At 39.0% G+C, this 21,312-nt stretch overlaps 1 protein-coding gene across 1 annotated transcript in view; it reads left to right on the top strand.

The window, feature by feature from the left end:
• COL5A2 (collagen type V alpha 2 chain) overlaps positions 1–21,312 on the top strand; it is a 738,909-nt gene that overhangs the window by 368,492 nt on the left and 349,105 nt on the right. Inside the window, exons 12-13 of the mRNA XM_044075160.1 lie at positions 2,064–2,117; positions 11,789–11,842. Of these exons, the coding sequence (XP_043931095.1) occupies positions 2,064–2,117; positions 11,789–11,842 (108 nt within the window). The remainder of the gene's footprint in view (positions 1–2,063; positions 2,118–11,788; positions 11,843–21,312) is intronic.

Here is a 21,312-nt window from a genome sequence, read left to right as displayed (position 1 = left end):
ATAAATTGCATAAAACATATTCTAATGAAACATCATCTGAACCTGTTTAAATTAAAGTTTAGCAACATAGTATGCCCTAGAAGTATGAAGAACAGATGTTGGGCCCCCTTCATAAGGGGGCCCTATTCCTGATCCCAAAGACTACAGACCCATCAGCCTACTGTAGCTAGTATAATTTGCCAAGAATCAGAACACGTCACATCTGGCTTCATTAACTATGACATCAAAATCTCATTTAGCTAGACCCTCAACAGTTTGGATTTGTCAAAGGGGGCTCACGTTTGCATAGTTAGTTAACTTCTTCAGGAAGGTCACAGAAGCAGTCAGTCCACACAGTGTATCTGGATGGTCAAGGCATTTGAAAGCATTTCATAGCTTCCTCAAATGGCTTTTTATGTCATACCCACACATAAAGGATCCTACCCCATCTTGTGTCCTTAGCCTTTTTCTAGGGAGATTAAAAAATGCCCTTTCAATCCTGCTTCTTCTCCAAATCTTGATTTTTTTTTTCTCAGTGACAATCAATTACTCCAAGAGTGACTCAGAATTACATGCTGTATTCTCAGTGGTACCATACTTGATTTTTCATAAATGTCACTTGTTCTTAAGAACCAACCCATCATTTATGTCTAAAGCAGCATTGTTATCTAATCAAAATCAGGCCATTCATCTCCTACTATTCTTCTCAAACCTCACTGACATGGGAGAATATTTACTTCAAACACTGGATGCCCACTATCAACTCAGATTCTATTTGCACAGAACTAAAGCAACTAGGAAATATTTACGACTTGTATTTCCTTTGCTGTGAGAAAACTGAGTCCAAAACCTCCTGTTGCAGTGGTGCAGCAGTAGTGTTATCACCTTACAACGAGAGTTTTTTTGGTTCGATTCTTGGCTGGGGTGCCTTCTGTGTGGAGTCTGCATATCCTTCCTGTGTTTGTGTGGGTTTTCTTCAGGTGCTATAGTTTCCTTTCATGTTACATGAATCTGGAGTGTTTATTTCTGGGCATCTGGTGAAAATTGGCTTTGTTCCTAGTTAGACTTTCCTGGTTAACAAATATTACACAAATAAATAAGATCCTAACCAGACCTTATTCAACTGATTGCTAGACTGTATATCATTTCTTTATATAAGAAAGAATCAGGCTCTTCTAGCTAGATCTAAAGCTCATTTTACTATATCAATCACAATGTCCGCTGCCTTTTCATAAATATTATAGCAGAATGCATATGTCCAGCAGACACATGGCCTTCCTTGCATACCTTTGCCAAACATTATAAGCTGGCCACAATCTATAGGTCTAGAGCTTCCTTTGGACCTTATGTCCTGGAGGATATCCTGTCAAACTGCCAATCAAGAAGGTAGCTTGGGATTCTGTCCCATAAATCAGATCGTATGGATGGATGAAATAGGATGTGAAAATTATATACTTACCTTAACAGTGGATCTTTTTATTCTTGCCTATAAAACAGCATCCTTCCCTCCATCTCTCATCCAGTATCTGAGTCTGGTAGGTTTCAATATTATAATGTGAGCAAACTCACTCTGAGGCAATGTATCGGTCAGTGCATTAAGAAAGGGGAAAGTTAGGTGCTCAAGGCAGGGAGCACTAGTAAATAGCCAGATCAGATCTGACAGGTGACTCCAGTCTTCATCAGTTGTATCAGACAGACAAGGATCTGCCATTATGCTAGTACATAATTTTCATTTTCTTCTAAAGGGTGCTACGAAGCACAGTTACTTAAATGAATTTCTTAAAGTACTAACTGTGCATGTCTATCTGTGTGGAATTCACAGAAGTACATGGGACCAGAAATGACTGGACACTGACTATATATTTTGTCTTCACAAATGGATGATTTTGCCTTATTTTATTTCATTAAGAGTTTGTAAATGATAACGTAGTTGACATTGTTTTTGTTATCTGTACCAAGGTGGAACAGTCATGTAATATCATGTACAGTCAGTATTCAAACTTATTGAAATTAACTAATGCTGTCATGAAAAGTGTGTGATAAAAAGTAAAATAATTGCTATGTGTTTTTCTTTTCCCTGACAGGGTGAAGCAGGAAAATCAGGAGAGGCTGGACCAATAGGATTTCCAGGATCACCGGTATGATTGTTTCATTAAGTTTACCTGATAATATGATAAAAACATGCAAACATTAAAAAGCACTGGAATCTTCTTGCATAACACAACATTGTAACCCCCCCCCCCCCGCATGCATCTCACTATTGCAAAGAGCATCTATAACAGATGATATCTGTTCAGCTTTGGAAACAAAGGGAATCAGGATTACTGTCTAACTGCTGATTCATTCCTATACAGCCCAGCCCTCCAGTTCAAGAATACTTAAACAGAGTGGATAAGTAAGAATTCTACAGCTTTATTTGGGTCAGCCACACCCAGAAGCAAAAATTATACAATATCTTGCACAGTACAAGGTCTCTGCAGCCGGTATCATAATTGCCTAGCTTCTGGTCGGGTCAGTAAAATCAAAGGGCCTTGCCTAGGACTAAAATTTACTGTGACATCATGACAACTTATCTCTTCCTTCATCCACTGGCATTCAAACACCCTGATGTTGAAATGTTGCTATGCGATTGTTCTCCCATCCTTACTTTCTCATTTGTCACTGAAATATCTTGCATCCCATTTTGATGCAACCAAGATTACAGTATTCCTTTCTCAGCTATTGATTTTACATCCCCTGTTAATACTGCATCCCTTCCACTTTGGCTGTTGCCAGTGATTGTGACTGTTGCTAACTTTTCATTACAAGAGTACAGTATATAGTCAAAGTATAGCCAGATTTGTGTCACTCTCATCAGTTACTCAGAAGTGCAGATTCAATTGTCGGTACCTACTGTACAACTGCTGGTTCTCCTCTGCTGGCACTAACCATCTCTATTTCCCACCACTGATACTTGCTGCCTGTTAAGTTTCCCTCATTTCATTTATCCTTGGCAGGCAATATGATATGTGGTTAATTTAAGAGATCATCCAAAATGGTGGTGGTGTGGATTGCTACTACAATATTTTTATCACTGTTCAATATGGTCCCACACTAACTCCACCACAACTTTAAAATCTGACTATAGTGTTTCATTAAATATCACCATTAGCCCTTGCAATATGCAGTATACATGTACATGAGCTGATGGGGTTTCATGGCATGCTTTATGCAAAGGATATAGTTAAATATAAGTGAAAGAGAAAAGCTACTCCTACTTAGCGATAGAGTGGAAAATTATAGAATTGGTGTAAGAATGGCAGCTAGGAAGAACTTAGGAGTGACATTAAGATGGACATGATCACTGCTGAGGCAAGTGACCACTGGGGTGTTACAAGGGTCCGTGCCGAATCTCTCACTATAAAACATATTTTACTTATTATACAGCAGACCTTTCATGGTCTCTTATCAGGAAGGCAGAATCAGTGGTCCTGAAGACTTGCCCATCTGTCCATCTCTGGAGGCAGTCAGGGTCATCAATCCCTTCTTTCAACTGCATGGTTAGCCATCATGCATATTGGTAAAAGATATAACATCCACAGACTGTTACATATTATTTTCACTAATAGACTGAACCTCTTTAAAGATGTCACAGAACAACCAACAGTCTTGAATTGGGGAATGGCCTGAAAAGTGACATAGAAGTCCTCTACTGGTTGGTAGTGAGGTGATAACTGAGATTCACTCAAGTTTTCCATCTTGGAGTCAACAATTTGAAGATCACATACAAGTTAGTGGCTGCTAAACTTTGCGAGACAGTGGGTGAAGAGGACATAGAAATGTTCAGCACTCCAAAACTAGACCATCAGAAGCAAGTAGAAAACTCAAGAGGAACAGAAAATAAAGTTGTTGGCTGTATTTTGTGACTCAGAGTCCTGGTATAGAGTAGTTAGACTCCTACTTGCACACTGGTTACACTGCATCTGTAACTGGATGTGTAGTTCTGGAGATGCTAAAACACAAAGTATTTGACACAAGTGGAAAGCATCGACATGTAGGCCCTGATGATGGAAAAGGAAAATGAGCAGCATTTGCAACTGATGAAATTATATTCATTAGAAAGAAGAAGAGAGAGAGAATGACATGAAGTGGGTTTACTAGAGGTTGCAGTGGAAAATTAAAGGGGTGGAATGGAAGTTCAACTACAGATAAGGAGTAGGAACATTTGCTGTAACTGGAGGGTGGTGACTTTAAAAGGGGCCTGTGAAAGCCTTGCTTAGTGATAGAATTATGTGCCCATTGGCTCGATAGTCACTGTGTACTATGGTTCTGAATCATACCTCTCAATCTCTTAGAGTAAGAAATCTGGACAGAGCCAAAACTATCATAGGGGGGTACAAAGGGACAAAAATAGGGATGGAGTTTAAATATTGCTTTTATAGACTTAAAAAGTTGCTAGAATAACAAATGTTCAATTAGTATGCATTTTCTGAAATATATGAAGACTGTAACTCAAATGACTGTCATTATTTAGGGACTACAATCCCTAGTGATTTGCAAGAAAAATATGCATTTTATAAAGAAGGAGAGTTCAGAGGTATGTTCTGAATTCATTGGAGCATTCAACAAGGTCTGCACTGACCATTGTGAGGACTTCTTTTTGCTTGCTTTCCTTTTTGTGACATTAGGCCATTTTATGAAATTATTTTTTGTGTATATCCCTCTGAAAAGGATGGAGGATGATGGCTGCACTCATCAGTCTTTTGGAGTTTCAAGACAGTATGATGTTTCTTTGAGACTGTTTGTGAAAAGAGCTATGCCAAGTCATCTTTAAGGCATTTCCTTGAGTTTGTTCCTTAGTAGAACCATCACAGAATTTGTCTTTGGATCAGGATGTCAACATTTGTCTTTGTCTGTTTTGTTTGCTGGCTCTCGTATTTGCAGGAGATAATTATCAACCACAACAGCTGAGGCTATACGTTATGGTGATTTTTACATTTTACTTTGTCTAATATTTACTGCAGCAATTCCCTTGAACAGTTTTGGAGCTGGCTTATTCTGTCTCATTCTGGAGAATGTTTGAATTATTATAAGTTGTCAAGGAGATTGACTGATAGAACTTCTATTGAGACATGAATTTGTTGGATTGCTTGACATTTTGCTTTTTATTTATTTATTTATTTTGAAAATCTCTTTATTGTAATTTATTTTTCAAAACTTAAAACACATAACAATATGAGCATCATGAGAAAAACAGTTATACAATAAGAATATAAGGACAATATGCAATCCACTCTCATTGAAGAAAAAAATGACCTCAAACTCATGCATTTTTATTCTTTTGATTAAATCCCTAAATGTTGTAATCCTCTCAAAATGCTGGAATAATTTAGATCCATCTATCTCAACCAACCAAATCACCCTTTATATCCAAATGATCTCAAAATGTATCCCCTTTAAAAACCTTAACTATACTCAATTCATGCTATTAAATAATACTTACCTCACCCCAACTTTACTAAACAAAATCTATCCCACAACATATCCTTTATGCCCCTATTGTGACAACCCAAAGGCTGATCTACATATTTTTGGAGCTGTAAGTACTTCTATAAACTCTGGTGTTCCCTAAGAGTCCAACTGGAAAAATGGGGTAAGAGAAAACTACCCTATCTTTGAAATTTACTTTATTGCATATCTCCCCTCCTGGGTTGTCAAAATTACAGACATGTATTTTAATTACACTTTTTACCCTAATCAAATTCTATATTACCCTAAACTAGAAAGATAGACCATTACTCTCATGGACTGGATTTAAACAGACTTTTTGTTTTTTAAAGAATTAATTTATTGGTTTACCATTAGTTTGGCATTTTTTTCATATTGCTTGTTATTTGTTAAATATCACATCAGTCTTATTTGTATATTATTTTACATTTGCATCTTTCATACTCATTTGCCTAACTTTATCTTTGTGAAAGAGGTTCACACGTAATCTCCATTTTAAAGTGGAAAGTGAATTTAAAAGGGTATGATAAGGCTGAATTTCAATATAGTTTATTCTGTTCCTGTTGAAATTTTGACCTTAACCAAGTAAGGGTGTCTTATGTCACCTTATCTGTTCAGATTATAAGTGGGCTGACCTTCACAGGCAATTGAAAGCAACTCTTTTCCTTTGTCCCTGATATTCTGCTGAATATCTATGTTGAACTATGGCAGCACAGTGGTATAGCAGATAGCATTGAAACCTGACAGCAAGATCTTCTGTGCTTTGACTCTTGGCCAGGAAGCCTTTTGTGCAGACTTTGCATATCCTTTCTATGTTCAATTGTGTTTCCTCCAAGTGCTCCAGTTTCCGCCCACATTCCGAAGACATGCAGTAGGTGGACTGGGCATGCTAAATTTTTCATAAGTGTGAGGGTGTGATATGGAAGAACAACCATGGCAGGGCTAGTCACCTGTTGGTGTAAGACTTGGCTTTAGATGATTGTTACTGTTGAAGTGTTACCCTGCACCCATGTTAAAAAATGGGAAAAAGGGATTGTGGATGGATCCATGATGAAATCCTTTCTTTATCAAATTTGCATACCCATTTCTTTCCAAATGTGTCTCTTACAGCCTTAGTATTTGCACTCTGTATTTCTTAATATAATTCTGTACTATTTCCTCTTTGCCTATACCTGTAATGGCATTTATTTTCTAAGATAAGATGGATAGTGTAGCCATTATGATAAGAAATAATTGTTCCCACTTAATTCAAATTACCCACAAAATAAAACACAAACTGCACACATGCCCTTTTCTACAAAACATTCTCAAGCAATACATCCCACCATGTTGCCTTCACACCAGGTAATCAGAGCCTACTAATAACTTCCAAATCCTGTAATACACCTGGAGACTCACTATACTCACCCTATGTCACCAGACAGTGGAACTCTCTGCCTATCCCATTAAAACAGGATAGCTCTGCAACACAACCTAAAACAGAACCTAAACTCCTCCTCGCTCTGTTTTTGTTCATACCCTAACTTTTTCTCTGTCTCAGATCTTTAGACTATCACCAACCCCTAACTCTCCAGCTGTCATATTGCATGTTGTAAATAATGCAAATAAATCTAATCTACATTTATAACTATATACTGCTTTTCATCACTCCTATGTAAATGAAATGTGTATACTTCTGTATATGTAAATTCATCCTGTTTATTACTGTGCATCACTCCTACAAAAATCAAATTGTATTAACCCCTGTCTTGATTGTTTTATCCATTGCATGATTTCTGTTAGGAAACTGAAAATCTTTTTTTCACTGTAATTTTTTTTATAATTTTTGTAGCTATAGTGAAGCTTTTCTTCCCATTCTTCCACTGAAAATGGACCTAAGGGTCCAACTGCACAATTCCGGTAAACACCAGGCACTAAATAAATAAATAAATACATATTATACGTGACAGTTTTTTGAATGTGTATTTCCATCATTTGTGTTACATGCACACACTACTGTTTGGCAGGCTGATCTTTTATACAGATGCCACCTGTATGTCAGTGCCACGATGTATTCTGCCACCTGTACCTCACCTAGGTTACCAGTGCAACTGATTCCTTTGATTACTTTGAGCCAGCTCCTCAGCTGCTGCTACAGATATGTCGGCAATATTTCCATGTTCTCCCATTGTAACCGCTGACCATTATACATGCACCCCCACACATAAACGCACAGCGCCTCATAAACACAATCCCAAACATTCACACACACACACACACACACACACACACACACACACACACACACACACACACACACACACACACACACACACACACAGCACATGCACACCCACCCACCCACCCAAACTTCAAGCAGACTCACAGAACAGTCACCATTCACCCACACACCCACCCATTCACCCATATGCACACTGCAAGATACTAATACATATCCAGACTCTAAATTCTCTCAATTCCATACCTAGCCCCCTAGTGTGACTACCCTGGCAGATACACACACACACACACACACACACACACACACACACACACACACACACACACACACACACACACACACACACACACACACTCACATATTCCTCTGACTTAATTCATCCTCCTATTAGTATGAAGCATCATGTGGACATTCTCCCAAATTCTGGACAGTTCATAGGTATAACCATCTGCTGCAATTGCACAGAAATACAAGGAAAATCAGGTATGTTTTTTAAGCCTTTAGTTTTGCAGAATGTACATGATTTGTCTTGCATTTGGTCTGCCCTCAGTATCATAGAAAAGTCTGTTCATTCAATGGTACTTCAAAGGCCGAACTTTTTTCTTTTGGTGTATGCTCAATTTAAAATGGGCATGCTGGTTGGGCTGACCAAGTCAGTGTATAATTATTATTATACCATCAACCCTGCAGTTATTAAAGAATAACAACATCATTAAGTAGCCCATGGTTCATTAGCTTGATAAATCAAAAATAAAATATATACCCACATGTAAACATTAAGTTCCAAACATAGTCATTTGGTGGCATTCCATTTTCATTTTTACCATGTAACCAGCGCTTGAGTTCTTAGTGAGACTGCATGAAAGCAAGAATGAATACAAAAATTAAGCAAACAAAAATCATGTCTAGCATAGCTGCTTTACCTTGCGTATAACCAGCTACCTTGTTTCTTCAAACAGTGATGTGAAATGTATGTTGCTATATTACAAGTATGTAAAACAGCTGACTAAAAGGCAGTTAATATACTTTCAGTGAATGTATATGTACCATTTGTCAGCATGCTACAATGTAATACACAAATATATTGTTAAAGACATTCACACCTGTGTATGCACACATATGCAGCTGCTGATTGGACTGAACACCTAGGGTAATAGTAAGGGTTCACTGACTGATATTTCATTCATCTTTTCATCCGTGTATTTGTTCACTTTCTGATACCAACTTTATCCTATTAAAGGCTACTCAGGTGCTGGAGTTTATCCCAACATATAATATATAGTCCTGGATGGTATGCCAGTCCATCCCAAGTTGTACACACACACATACATGTATGCACATATGGGATCATAGGAAGAATACTAGGCTAAAGACCCTAAAGGGCCTTTTTAAGCCTATTCATGCTTTCCAAAAATATTAAAAAGGTATTGGTCCCCTAAGTTATATGGGGGGGGGGGTATATAAACTTGGCATGTGTAGTTAAGCATTTACAAGTTTCCTGTCTCTGGTAGAGATATAGGAGACAGACCATGGGTATATTTGCAATTTCCATCCATTGATCCAAGTTGCACTTGAATAAGTGCAGGGAAGAACTTTGCTTCCCATGGATAGGAAGCCTGTTCCAGAGAAGGGACAGTTTCTGAGACACATACCTGTCCCTCTAGCATGCCCTATTTATGTTTTAGGGTAGGTTTAATTCCCGGGATCAGGTGATTCTGGATCTATTTGTTTTTGTGGATGTGCAACAGGTCCATTAAGGTTGGATCTGCTTAATTTCTGTAATTTGGAGATCACTGAATTGCATATATCATTATTTAAAATAGCTTTTTCTATTCAGCCAGAATTTAGAGAGAATATTGCGTATGTTTTATCTGGGTTGAAGCTTTTTGCAAGGAAGTTGAATTTGTCATTTTTATTTAATGCTTCTGGTAGTTTACTAGGTCCCCAAAGACATACTATGTTTAATACACCTCTGTCACCTGTTTTATCCTTATTTTAAAATATGCTAGAAAGTGAAACCATATTTTATTTGCAGAATAGAAGGCCAAAACATTTTTTAACATTACTTTGGAGGGACAGCGTTTGTTTTTCAAACTGGTTGAACATAATACTGATAAACTGTATGGTGTTGTTATTTGGGATACACTTTTGTACCACTCCAAAATGTTTTTAATGTTAAATGATGATAATGTTGGGGACGCAGGAGGTTTGCCCCATTCCAAATGCTTTTCTAGTAAGTTTTTGCTGCGTTCATTCTAAGAATAAAATATCATGAGCTTATCAAAATATACATTTTTATTTAAATGATTTTCTACGATATCACAGTCTTTATATACCATTTTGAAGGTCATTCCACCAAAAGTTTGAATAAATTATTTTGGTCCTACAGGCATAAATGCTTGTTTTATTATGCTTGCCTCAATGCTGCACAGTCTGTCATTTAGCATATTTGGTGAGATGGGAGTGTGGAAGGGTTTGTCCTCTATGTTGCAGGTGCAGGAGATATATGCTAAAAACATTTTTGTTGCATCTGATGATGTATTATATTGACTGGTAATAGTTCTGCTGAATATTATTTAGTGATATTGCCACAAGTGCTAAAGTAGCATGTATCATGTTCTTTTTAGAAGACCACATCCACACATTAGCTGGGATTGTAATTAACTGCTATGAAATCACACAGGTAATGCTCTTGTTTATTGTGTTCTACCTGTTGAACCATAGTCCTCTCAGTACCTGCACCAATAATGCTCTGTTCTTCAGTATTCAAAAAATCTTTCTATTTAGTGCAACTAATATCTAAGGATTTATCATCCAGATCAAAAAGGTTACCATCAGTCTGTATACAGTCCCTTTGGTATACACTAATCGAGACAAACCAAGCAACTTTGAAAGGCCCCTTAACCATATTATCAGACTGTAACAGACTCTTACATGGAGATATATGCCTGGTTTTATATGTCATTAGGGATTCAGCCCTCATGAACTCTTGCATCTTCGTAAATACCAGAACTAAGGACTTAAATCTTCACCAGCATATAAACAAAACTCCTTGGAGAAATGTATTTATTATGTAACTCTTACTCGTCTCTGGAATAAATTATTATTCTTTCAAGAGAATCAAAATACTCTCACATGCTTCAAATTTAGCACAATGACTGGATAATTATCCACAAATTCATTGCCAGACTAACCTACTTTGCCTTTCAAGACATAGGTGGGTACAGTTTGAGGGTGCACACAGTAAAGAGACAGATGGTCTCTGGACTTACTTGCTTTACAATTCATATAATCCTATGTTCCTAAATGATTTTATAAATTGAATGAACTGTTCTTTAAAAAAATAATAATTAAAAGTTCAATGCGCCTTACAATATGCTTACAAAAATTTGATAACGCCAGTCACATTTCAGTGAAGATGTGTACAAATCCCCACCAACTCAAGAAAGCATCATGATCACTATGCACAAAGAACCCCTTCAATCTATGCGATTTCATTCAAGCTTGAGAAAGCAAATGTGATTAAAAGCCGACTGCAAAAAAACAATGCTTGACCATTGATAATCATATATCTTATCTGTTATAGTTAAAAGTCTGCTTGCTAATACTGCATGTAATGCTCCACATTAAAGTAAAGAAGAAAAGTATAGTATTTAATTACGATTGTTAAAAAGGAAATCTCATAAAATGTTGTTAATCGAGTTATCTTGATTGCAATCCAAATGATCAAAGATTATTAATTCGCACCTAGATGACTGAATAGGAATGTAATGTAATGTTTTACTTGGTGAGCAAGGTCTATTACATGATCATTGTGGCAGATTGTCGTGCCTGTGTCCCTTAAGTAACTCTAAGGTTACAATGCGAAACAGTTATAACACTTGTGATCAGTTCCTTCTTTAGTGTCTAGAGATCAAACAAATTTGCTTTGATCACTGTAGAAGGAATAAATTAAACATATCTGTGGTTTGTGTTCATCAGTACTTTAAACTCCTTAAGATGAATAAATATAATAAATAAATAAATAAAAGGCATTGACTTGCAGTAATGTCTTAAACAGATTTAAATTACATTTTTTGTTTATTTTATTTTTTAATTTAGGGAGCTCGAGGATTTCCTGGTGCCCCTGGTCAACCTGGGTTGAAGGGTGATCGAGTAAGTATGAATCTACATTCTGATGTTCATTCTGTCATGTTCTGACTTTCAATACTTTACCTCAACTTAATGCTTTTGCTTTATATTAGTCTAACTGCTATATGGAGAAAGTGAAGCAAAGGATTCACATTCACAGAAATAACTTAAACCTGAGAAATATGAATTGATGGAACTGGCACAGGATATGTGTCATTTTGCCACTTTTTGCTTTTTTTGTTTTTATCATTTTTGAAGTATTTATCTTGCAGACTTTTGTAGAGAAAGCATTGATCTTTACAATGTCATTAAATACTCCTTGATGTGGTATCTTGTAAAGCAGTTGTCCGTTTTGTAGCCTTATTTGCCAAGTCCCATAGCTAATTCTCGAATTCTTCTCTACATTTCATTGGCAGGGTGTGGGGTAAACATTATACTTACTAAATGAATGCATTTTGATTCTGGGGCTATGATATACTTTTGACAATGCATACTTCAAAATACATACTGGAACAAGACAGTTGTCATTTTACTATATCAAATCCTGTTTTGTCTTATTTTATTTTATTTTATTGTATCAATGTAGCTGTTGATAGTATCCTAGCTTGCATGTAGCAAGAGAAGCTGTTAGTTGTATATTCAGAAATATACAACAATCAGAGACATAATTTTCTATGCATCAGATTAACCTGTTGGCAGAGAACTGCTCAGAGCTAGGATCACTGACTATGGAATGATAGTTTTACATTCTGTAATTTTGGTTCTGTGACTACTAATGGAAACACTCAGTATAAGTGTGTCATTCTGCGACTCAAGATGTGTGCATTTTCCTATAAATGTTGCCTAAAATTGTTTCAAAACTGAGAGGGTGTTTTTTTGCCTTTAATAAGAAAGCCTCCTGCCCACCTTACTAATATCTGCTAACCCTAACCCAGCCCCTGCCCCTAAGTCTGACCCTATACATTATCTTTCAAAACCATTTGCATATTGCTACCACTAATCTAGACAGTTTGGACATATGCTCAAACCCATACAGAAGCTCTCACCAACACACACACACACACACACACACACACACACACACACACACACACACACACACACACACACACACACACTATACTGCAGCTATACCATATGTTCTTTGTGTTTCACTGTTACAGTAATCACATTTGGGTTATCCCTGCCAGGGTAGCCCTTGGCCGGCCCGAATACCAGAGACTTAGTATTTCTGCATCAGTTGCTGTCACTTCAGGACTGATGTCAGGTCATCAGTAGTATAAAGTAAGGCAGCTGATGCCATTACATCAGTCTTTCTTGCTGTGGACCCTGAAGCAGAAGCAGTTCACAAGTGCTGGTCAGCCGCTACCTGAGTTTTCATCTACCGAATTGAAGTTGAAGTCTTCTAAAACTAAGTACCCCATTGGGGATCCTTTTTTCTTGCCCTAACTGATGTCAGAAAAAAGTTAATAATTGTCGCACCTGAGGAAAGCAAATACCACACCAAGACTTCCATTCTTACTGCGTCACTTGCTTAGGCCCAGAACACAATGTCCCTCATTGTTGCTTCTGTGCTTTGTTCAATGCCAGACCTATCCGTCGTCGGGCCCTTATTGTAGCCAGCTATTTTCGCTTACAGTCCTTGAATTCTGAAAAAATGTAACGATAAAGACAGAGACAAACCGCACAGGTCCAAACCTACCGATGTCGCTTCCATTAAGCTAGTCGTCAGTTCTCCAGCTCTCAGTGAGGTTCTTTTGCAGCCCCTGATGCCCGCTTCCGTGGATTCACAGGCCACTACCGAGACCCTTTCGGAGTCTGGTATGCCACAAAACTCTTCTTTGATTAAGGATCCTGTGGTCATCTCTACCTTGGATGGGTCCAGAGCTGTTGAGCAGGAACCGGCTTCTGAAATCCTTCGCACTACCGATTCTTGACACAAACTGACGTCTTCTTTTGCGACTACCTTTCTTTCAAAAACAACCAAGTTTCTAAGGCCCAGGGTACAAACCACACCCAAGAAAATGAGGAACCACTCTCAGGCACCTGCTTCCTTGCCTCAGTCTCAAATGCTTAAAATGGTGGAAGATCTTATCATGCTGATCAGGGGAAGCCAAGCTATCCCCTCCAAAAGGAAAAGAGATCTGTCCCCTGCAATTTTGTCTGAATAAGAGTCAGATGAATCTGATGCATCTGAATATGAAGACATGCAACTCCTTTCTACTTATGAGGATTCTGATGTGCAGAGGATTCAATTCCTTCAGCCTCTCCCCCAGAGGATTTTTCCTATGGGGAAACCCTGCATACCTTAAGGGAGCATTTCCAATGGGAGAGTCAAACCTAGCCTCAGTCTAAAAAGAGACTCAGGGAATTCTTAGATCTTCCACAGCACAGACCCTTGGCCATCCCCCCAGTCCTGGATGTTGTGGTGGATGTTTTCCTGGAATCCAGCTTGACTCCTGATGCCTTCCCCCCTGCACCCAGAAAAACAGACAGGTACTACAGAGTACCTGGCTCACACAAATATTTTTTTTAAAAATCCTACTGCTGACCCTGATTAATTTCTCAAGGACCTAAAGGGATTAAAGCAACCTCTGCTAAGAATCCCATCCCCTCAGATAGGGATTCCCAAGCACTGGACAGATGAGGTAAAAAGTATGCACCTCAGCTACTCTTGCTATCAGGGCACTATTCAGCAACATACCCTGGAACTCCTTAAACAAAAAATGTCTTCCTTTCTTGCTTGGGCAGAATCTAAAGAATTACAAGCGTTAATGCATTTTGAAAGTCAAGTAACTAAACACACCTTGCACTGTGGATGTGATGCCCTAGAAGCTTCTTGCAGGGTAGCAGTCACTGGATCTGTCATTATAAGGCATGCATGGCTTAAGGAACAGCCCCTGCCAGACCATGTCAAATCTAAATTGTTGGATGCCCCCTTCCACAAAGATAACTTATTTGGCATTAAGGCAGAAGAGGTCATAAAAAGATGAAAGAAAAAGCAAAATCTATGCAAACAGTTAAGGATTTCTTGCAGGTCCAGCCCCTTAGGTTCAGCAGGCGTTGACCCTCCAAACACCGGTCCTTTCTTCCTCCCAGTAAGCCAGTACAGCCTAGGCCCCGTGGAACCAGACCCCCCCCAGACAGTAGCCACAGGGAATGCAGAGATATAACCAGTGGACTACCTCCACTTCAAAACCAGGGAGTTCTAAGCCACCCCATTATGGTAAGAACTCACAATGACTCACCTCCCCCACCCCCTCCCTCTGCCCACCTTCATTTACCACTAGGAGGAAAACTCTCCTTTCACTCAAGCACCTGGGCCACCATTACCAACAACCACTGGGTTCTGAACATAGTGTCTCAGGGATACACATTTTCCTTCTACAACCTTCCAACCCCAAAAAGGTTCCCAGATCTACCACCAAACCAGTGGGCAGAGGCTCAGAAGCACATCCTTTCCCTGCTCTTTATGAGGGCAGTAGAGCATGCTCCTGCAGAACAGATAGGCCAAAGTTTCTACTCCACAATTTTTCTGGTGCCCAGAAAAGAGGGCAGCTGGTGCCCCATCCTCCATCTATCCATTCTAAACACCTTCCTGGTGATCCCAAAATCCAAAATGCTCACCCTCCAGCAGCTGCTACCCATGCTCCCCAAGAACGCTTGGCTAGCCACCCTAGATCTAAAAGAGGCCTACCTCCACATTCCTATCAGGGAATCATGCAGGAAATATCTCTGTTTCAGAGCAGGATCTCAACATTTTCAGTTCTCTGCACTTCCCTTTGGCTTACCTACTGCTCTCAGAATTTTCACAAAATGTCTGGCTCCAGCCATTGCCTTTTGCAGTCAAAGAAATATTCAGATTTACCCATACTTAGATGACTGCCTTATTCAGGCAGACAGCCAGGAAAAGCTGCTCAAGCACCTGGCCTTTGTAAAGACCCTACTAACCTCCCTAAGGTACACAATCAATAAAAAGAAATCCAAACAGGTGCCCACCCAAATGATTATCTTCCTGGGAGCAAGCCTGGACACAGCATCCAAGATGTCATACCTTACACCAGAGAAACAAGTTTTCCTGACAGCCTACTTCTCTCAAATAGCCACCAGGCCTCAGCTATCTGCAGAAAAGATCCTGCAAGCTCTGGGGTTCATGGCATCTTGCATACTACTCATTCCATATGCCAGACTGCATATGAGGAAACTTCAGTGGTACCTAAAAAGTTTTTGGTGTCAACACTCTCAAGACCTGGAAACTCTACTATCTATAATTCTTTGCCTCAGAAAAGATTTTCTTTGGTGGGCAACAGCATGCTCCCACAACAAGGGACTGCCTTTCTCACCCCCTCCCACCACCCAGACCCTCACCACAGATGCATCAAACTATGCTTGGAGGGCATGTCTGGATGGCAACTGCATACAGGGCCAATGGAGCCTGCAGAAAATCCATTTGCACATCAGTCAAAAAGAGATGATGGCTGTGCAGTGCACCTTGATATCTTTCAAGCCCCTTCTCTCTCCAGGGGCTCTCCTGATCAAAACAGACAACACCACTGTGATGTGGTATATCAACAAGCAGGGAGGGACTCACTCCTACCCTCTGTGTAGGCTGGCCATAACCCTTTGGCACACAGCCTCTGCTATACAACTACACCTGTTAGTGCAATTCCTACCAGGCTCTCTCAACTCTCTGGCAGACCAATTAAGCAGAAATCTTCTGGACCCACACAAGTGGCAGCACAGCAGAAGAACCTTTACCCTAATAACTCAGAGATGGGGAACCCCGAAGGTTAACCTCTTTGCCTCCCACACGAACCATCAGCTCAGCAAATTCTGCACCAGGGAGCATCACTGCATGGCTTGGACAGTGGAGGACCTGTCCTTCCCCTGGGTAAATCTATTGGTCTATGCCTTTCCTCCAATACCTCTCATCCCCATGATACTGCTCAAAATATAGGAGGAAAAAACAAGGATCACTCTTATAGCTCCAGACTGGACCTGGCAACACTGGTACCCCTTGCTGTGCAGCCTGTCCCCGCTGCCCCCCATGGCATCTTCCTCAGATTCCAAACCTCCTGACCCAGAGGGGAGGGGAATTCATGCATCCCCAATTGCAGACACTCATTTTGGCAGCTTGGTTTATTCCTTAACCCTGCCAACCTCAGTAAACAGGTGCTAGATGTTATCCATGAGGCCAGATGCCCTAGCACCAGAAAGTCTTATGCTGACAAATGGGAAAAGGTTCTGCACCTGGATCCAGGCTGAGGGAGCCAATATGGCACAGCCTTCCCTCCCTCTCATCCTGGATTACTTAGCTGACCTACTACACAGTGGCCTCTCTTTCTCCTCTGTAAAAATTCATGCCTCTGCTATTTCTGCTCATTTTCCCACCGAGCAGCCCCTTTTCTCACACCCTTTGATCAAATAGTTCATAAGAGGGGCTAGCAACATGAGACCACCCAGAAGGGTACCAACACCAGCTTGGGACCTTAACTTTGTATTGGAAAATCTCACCATGCCCCCTTTTGAATCAAGTTCTTCTGCAGAGCTAAAATTTCTCTCCTGGAAGACAGCATTCCTTCTGGCCATCACTTCAGCCAGAAGAGTCCCTGAGCTGGAAGTGCTCACGGCTGTGGAATCCTTCATCATCTTCCATGCTGACAGGGTATCCCTCAGAACTAACCCATCCTTCATGCCCAAGGTGATGTCCAGAGTGTCTGTCAACCAATCCAGCTCTTTTCCCACCTTCTTTCCTAACCCTCAAAACAAGAGGGAAAGGATTCTGTACTCTCTAGATGTGCACAGACAGCTCAGATTCTACCTAGACAGGACTAAATCCTTCAGAAAGTCTGATCAATTGCTGGTTAGCTTTGCTACAGGAACAGAAGGCAAAGTCATCTCCAAACAAACCATCTCCAAATGGATAGCACACTGCATCCATTTCTGCTACAAACAACATGGAAAGTCTCCCCAAGGGGGTCAGGACACACACCACCTCTGCAGCTTTCCTCGGAGGTGTGCCCACCAGGGACATCCTGGAGGCTGCCACCTGGACATCTGTGCACACTTTTACCAAGCATTACCACCTGCCTCTCTTCTCCAAATCCAGGGCAGGGTTTGCCTCTGCAATCTTGCAGGGTATCCTAGCCAGCCCCTAGTTTCCTTGACTGCCTCCACCCATTTCCACAGCTTTGGGAATCAACCCAAATGTGATGGCTGCAAAAGTGACACACGAAGAACATAGTACAGTTGTGTACACTTAAAATAAATGTAGATGTTTGAGTGTATTCACTGTTGCAGTCCTGTTTTCCCTCCCTCCATCCTCCTTTCTTCTCTTTCCTTACAAGAGACATATTAGTATTCATTTTCCACTGGTGGGGTTCTTCCAACAGAACCTGGCTCCTACTTGGGGGCTCCTGACAGGTTAGGGCAAGAAAAACTGATGTAATGGTGTTGGCTGCCTTACTTTATACTACTGATGACCTGACATCAGTCCTGAAGTGACAGCAACTGACACAGAAATACTAGGTCTCTGGTATTCGGGCCAGCCGAGGGCTACCCTGGCAGGGATAAGTCATATGTGATGACTGCAACAGTGAATACACTTGAACATCTACATTTATGTAAGTGTACACAACTGTATTTCCTTAATCCTACCCTAACCCTAATCTGCCTATACTCACACAAACTCTTCAAATCATTAATGACAAAACCTTCAGAATATCTAATGGTTTTGGCATTGCTATTCCAAATCTACACTTACCTTAACTACAAATATTCAAAATTCTTTTCATTGGAGATTATAAAATTTTGATGAATGGAACTACCTACTTCATTTCGCAGTTATTCACTCTGTCAATCAGCAGCCGATTTAACGGGATGAATGACACCTCTATATATATGTGTGTGTGTGTGTGTGTGTATATATATATATATATATATATATATCTATATATATATTAAGTTATATACATATATAGAGAAAAAGATAGATGGACAGATGTAAATATATGTATATATAGATATATATGAGTATATTGCTGTAGATCACTGATGGACTTTGAGCAACAGAAGATAAGTTGAACAAATTCACTGGTGATTCTGCTCATCTACAAACAGAAAAAAAAAACAATGAACGGAAGTAATTGCAAATATAAACAGAAATGCTACATTTGCAATCACTTAAACAAATGCAAACTTTAATTTTATGAATTTGGCAAACCACCAACATGGGAGCTCTGCCCCATAACCCCAGATTAAATGTGCTAACTCCATGGTTGCACAAGTGCAGAGAAACAGAATAAGTCCTTAAAGTATATAATTATATAACAAAGTATTGCAGTTTGACTGTAATATAATGTGACCACTTTAACCAAATGACCAGACACAGCGGCATGAGATAAGCATGTGCTGTGACCAAACTCTCACAGCACCCATGTGTGTGTGTGTGTGTGTGTGTGTGTGTGTGTGTGTGTGTGTGTGTGTGTGTGTGTGTATGTACATATATATATATATATATATATATATATATATATATATATATATATTTATTTTATTTATTTATATAAATATATATATATATATATATATATATATATATATATATATATATATATATATATATATATTTGTTTTTTTTTATTTTATTTTTTTTTATTTTACATTTGTTAACTGGGCTAGTCTAAGTGGATATATTTCCATTTTCAGTAGATGCCCTGGGAGAAAAGCTCCAGTAGTAGCAAATAGAAATTAAAATCAATGTTGTTACATAGTAAATGAAAGGATTTCAATAAAAATACAAGTAATACAATAGGTATTTACACTAGAAAAAGTGACATAAAGTATAGGATAAATTATTATACAGTATGATTCATGAGGAATTTCAGTACATCAAACAGGATATAATACACATTATGTTGATTTGAGTTCACCAGTTACAGTCCTGCTTCCAAGGAGTAAGCAGTAAAGTTTTGGTAAATAAAGTGGGAAGATGAAATATCAGTAGTGAAAGCAGAAGATTAGTCAGGGTTGCTGCAGGGGCATAACCAGTGTGTTTTGAGGTGTCTTTTGAGGTTTTGTTTAAAGAGAGGCAAGGAAGAAAGTAAAGTTAGTTCATTGGGCAGTAGATTCCAGTTTTTTCCCACTGTGTTAGAAAACAGGGAATCTCCAGCCAAGTTGTTAGACTTATATATATATATATATATATAGATATAGATATATATATATATATATATATATATATATATATATATATATATATAGATATATATATATGTATAAAATGCAAATCATCGAACAGTTGATGATAAGAAAATAAAATACATCTCGAAAGCAAGTGTTTTTGCAAGGGTCAAGCACTCTGCACTTCCCACTACCTCATAGTTTTAAATATACTAATTTTGAGATCACAAAACATTGAGAAAGGAGACAAGCTACCTTACCCCACTGTTATTCAATCTTGGCAAACCACTGTCAGTATGATTAGTTAATACTTTAAGTAAAAGGGAAGAATGCGCAATACCCTTCACTTAGACTACTACCTTCTGATGGAATGCACCATTGATGCAAATTTCTGAAAGTAAAACACATCTTGGGATTGTAGTCTGACCATCTTCAAGGTTATCTATATACTGATATCCTTTTCATATTCTCCTACTTGCCAGCTAATAACAATTCCAATGTTAATCCGCTCCTTCCTTCCCCAGTTGGGCACAAGGTGATCACTGGAAGTCATCATAAAGACAGCCATCGGGGTTTTTCCCTTTTTTTCCAACCTTAGCAGTTCACATGCATACCTGCATACCTGCAGATATGAGGGCATGCATTGCCTTTTATATTACCTGCTCCTGAGATGTGCATTTTCCAGTACACATGCAATGAAGGTCGCCATGCTCAGCTGAGCCAAGTGCTTATCCCCAGTCTATTTACTGCAAGCCATGGAGCTCTCCACCTCTTCTGTTAACACTGACATTGCAGTGTGCCGCACTGCCTCACCTCCCCACTTTCCTAGACAGGTGAGCCAGCACTAGCCACTCTCATTCACTCTTAGCCACCTGGCTTCTCTAGTGCCCAAGTCTCTAATCAATCTCAAGTCATCTTGTTCCAATCAGGGCTTCATCCTTCTATGGCTTGGATCTGGATTAAGTTAACACTGTTCTTAGAAGCATTGCTTCATTTTTTATTTTTAATTTACATTTTGTTAACTGGGCTAATCCTGCAGGGAAAGGCTTATTTTCAGAAGAGACCTAAGAAAGTTACAGTAAAAGAGAAAAAAAAACATCTTATATACAAATTATGATTTAAGCTATATAAAATGACAGTAGACAGAACAAAAAACTTCAAGTAAGATGGAGTTAAGTATACTTTAGAATATTACAAGAAATCGAGATACAGTTATGACTATGTATACATTCTTTAGTAACATGAAAAGTATCGGATTTTCAACATGTAGAGGTATAAAGTTAAAGAGATATTTAAAGGTGTAGGATAGATGG

Source organism: Protopterus annectens, chromosome 6.part0 (assembly GCF_019279795.1).
Source record: "Protopterus annectens isolate FY-2018-M chromosome 6.part0, PAN1.0, whole genome shotgun sequence".
Classification (NCBI taxonomy): domain Eukaryota; kingdom Metazoa; phylum Chordata; order Ceratodontiformes; family Protopteridae; genus Protopterus; species Protopterus annectens.
The sequence above is the reverse complement of the archived record's forward strand: the minus strand, read 5'-3'. Positions and strand labels throughout refer to the sequence as shown.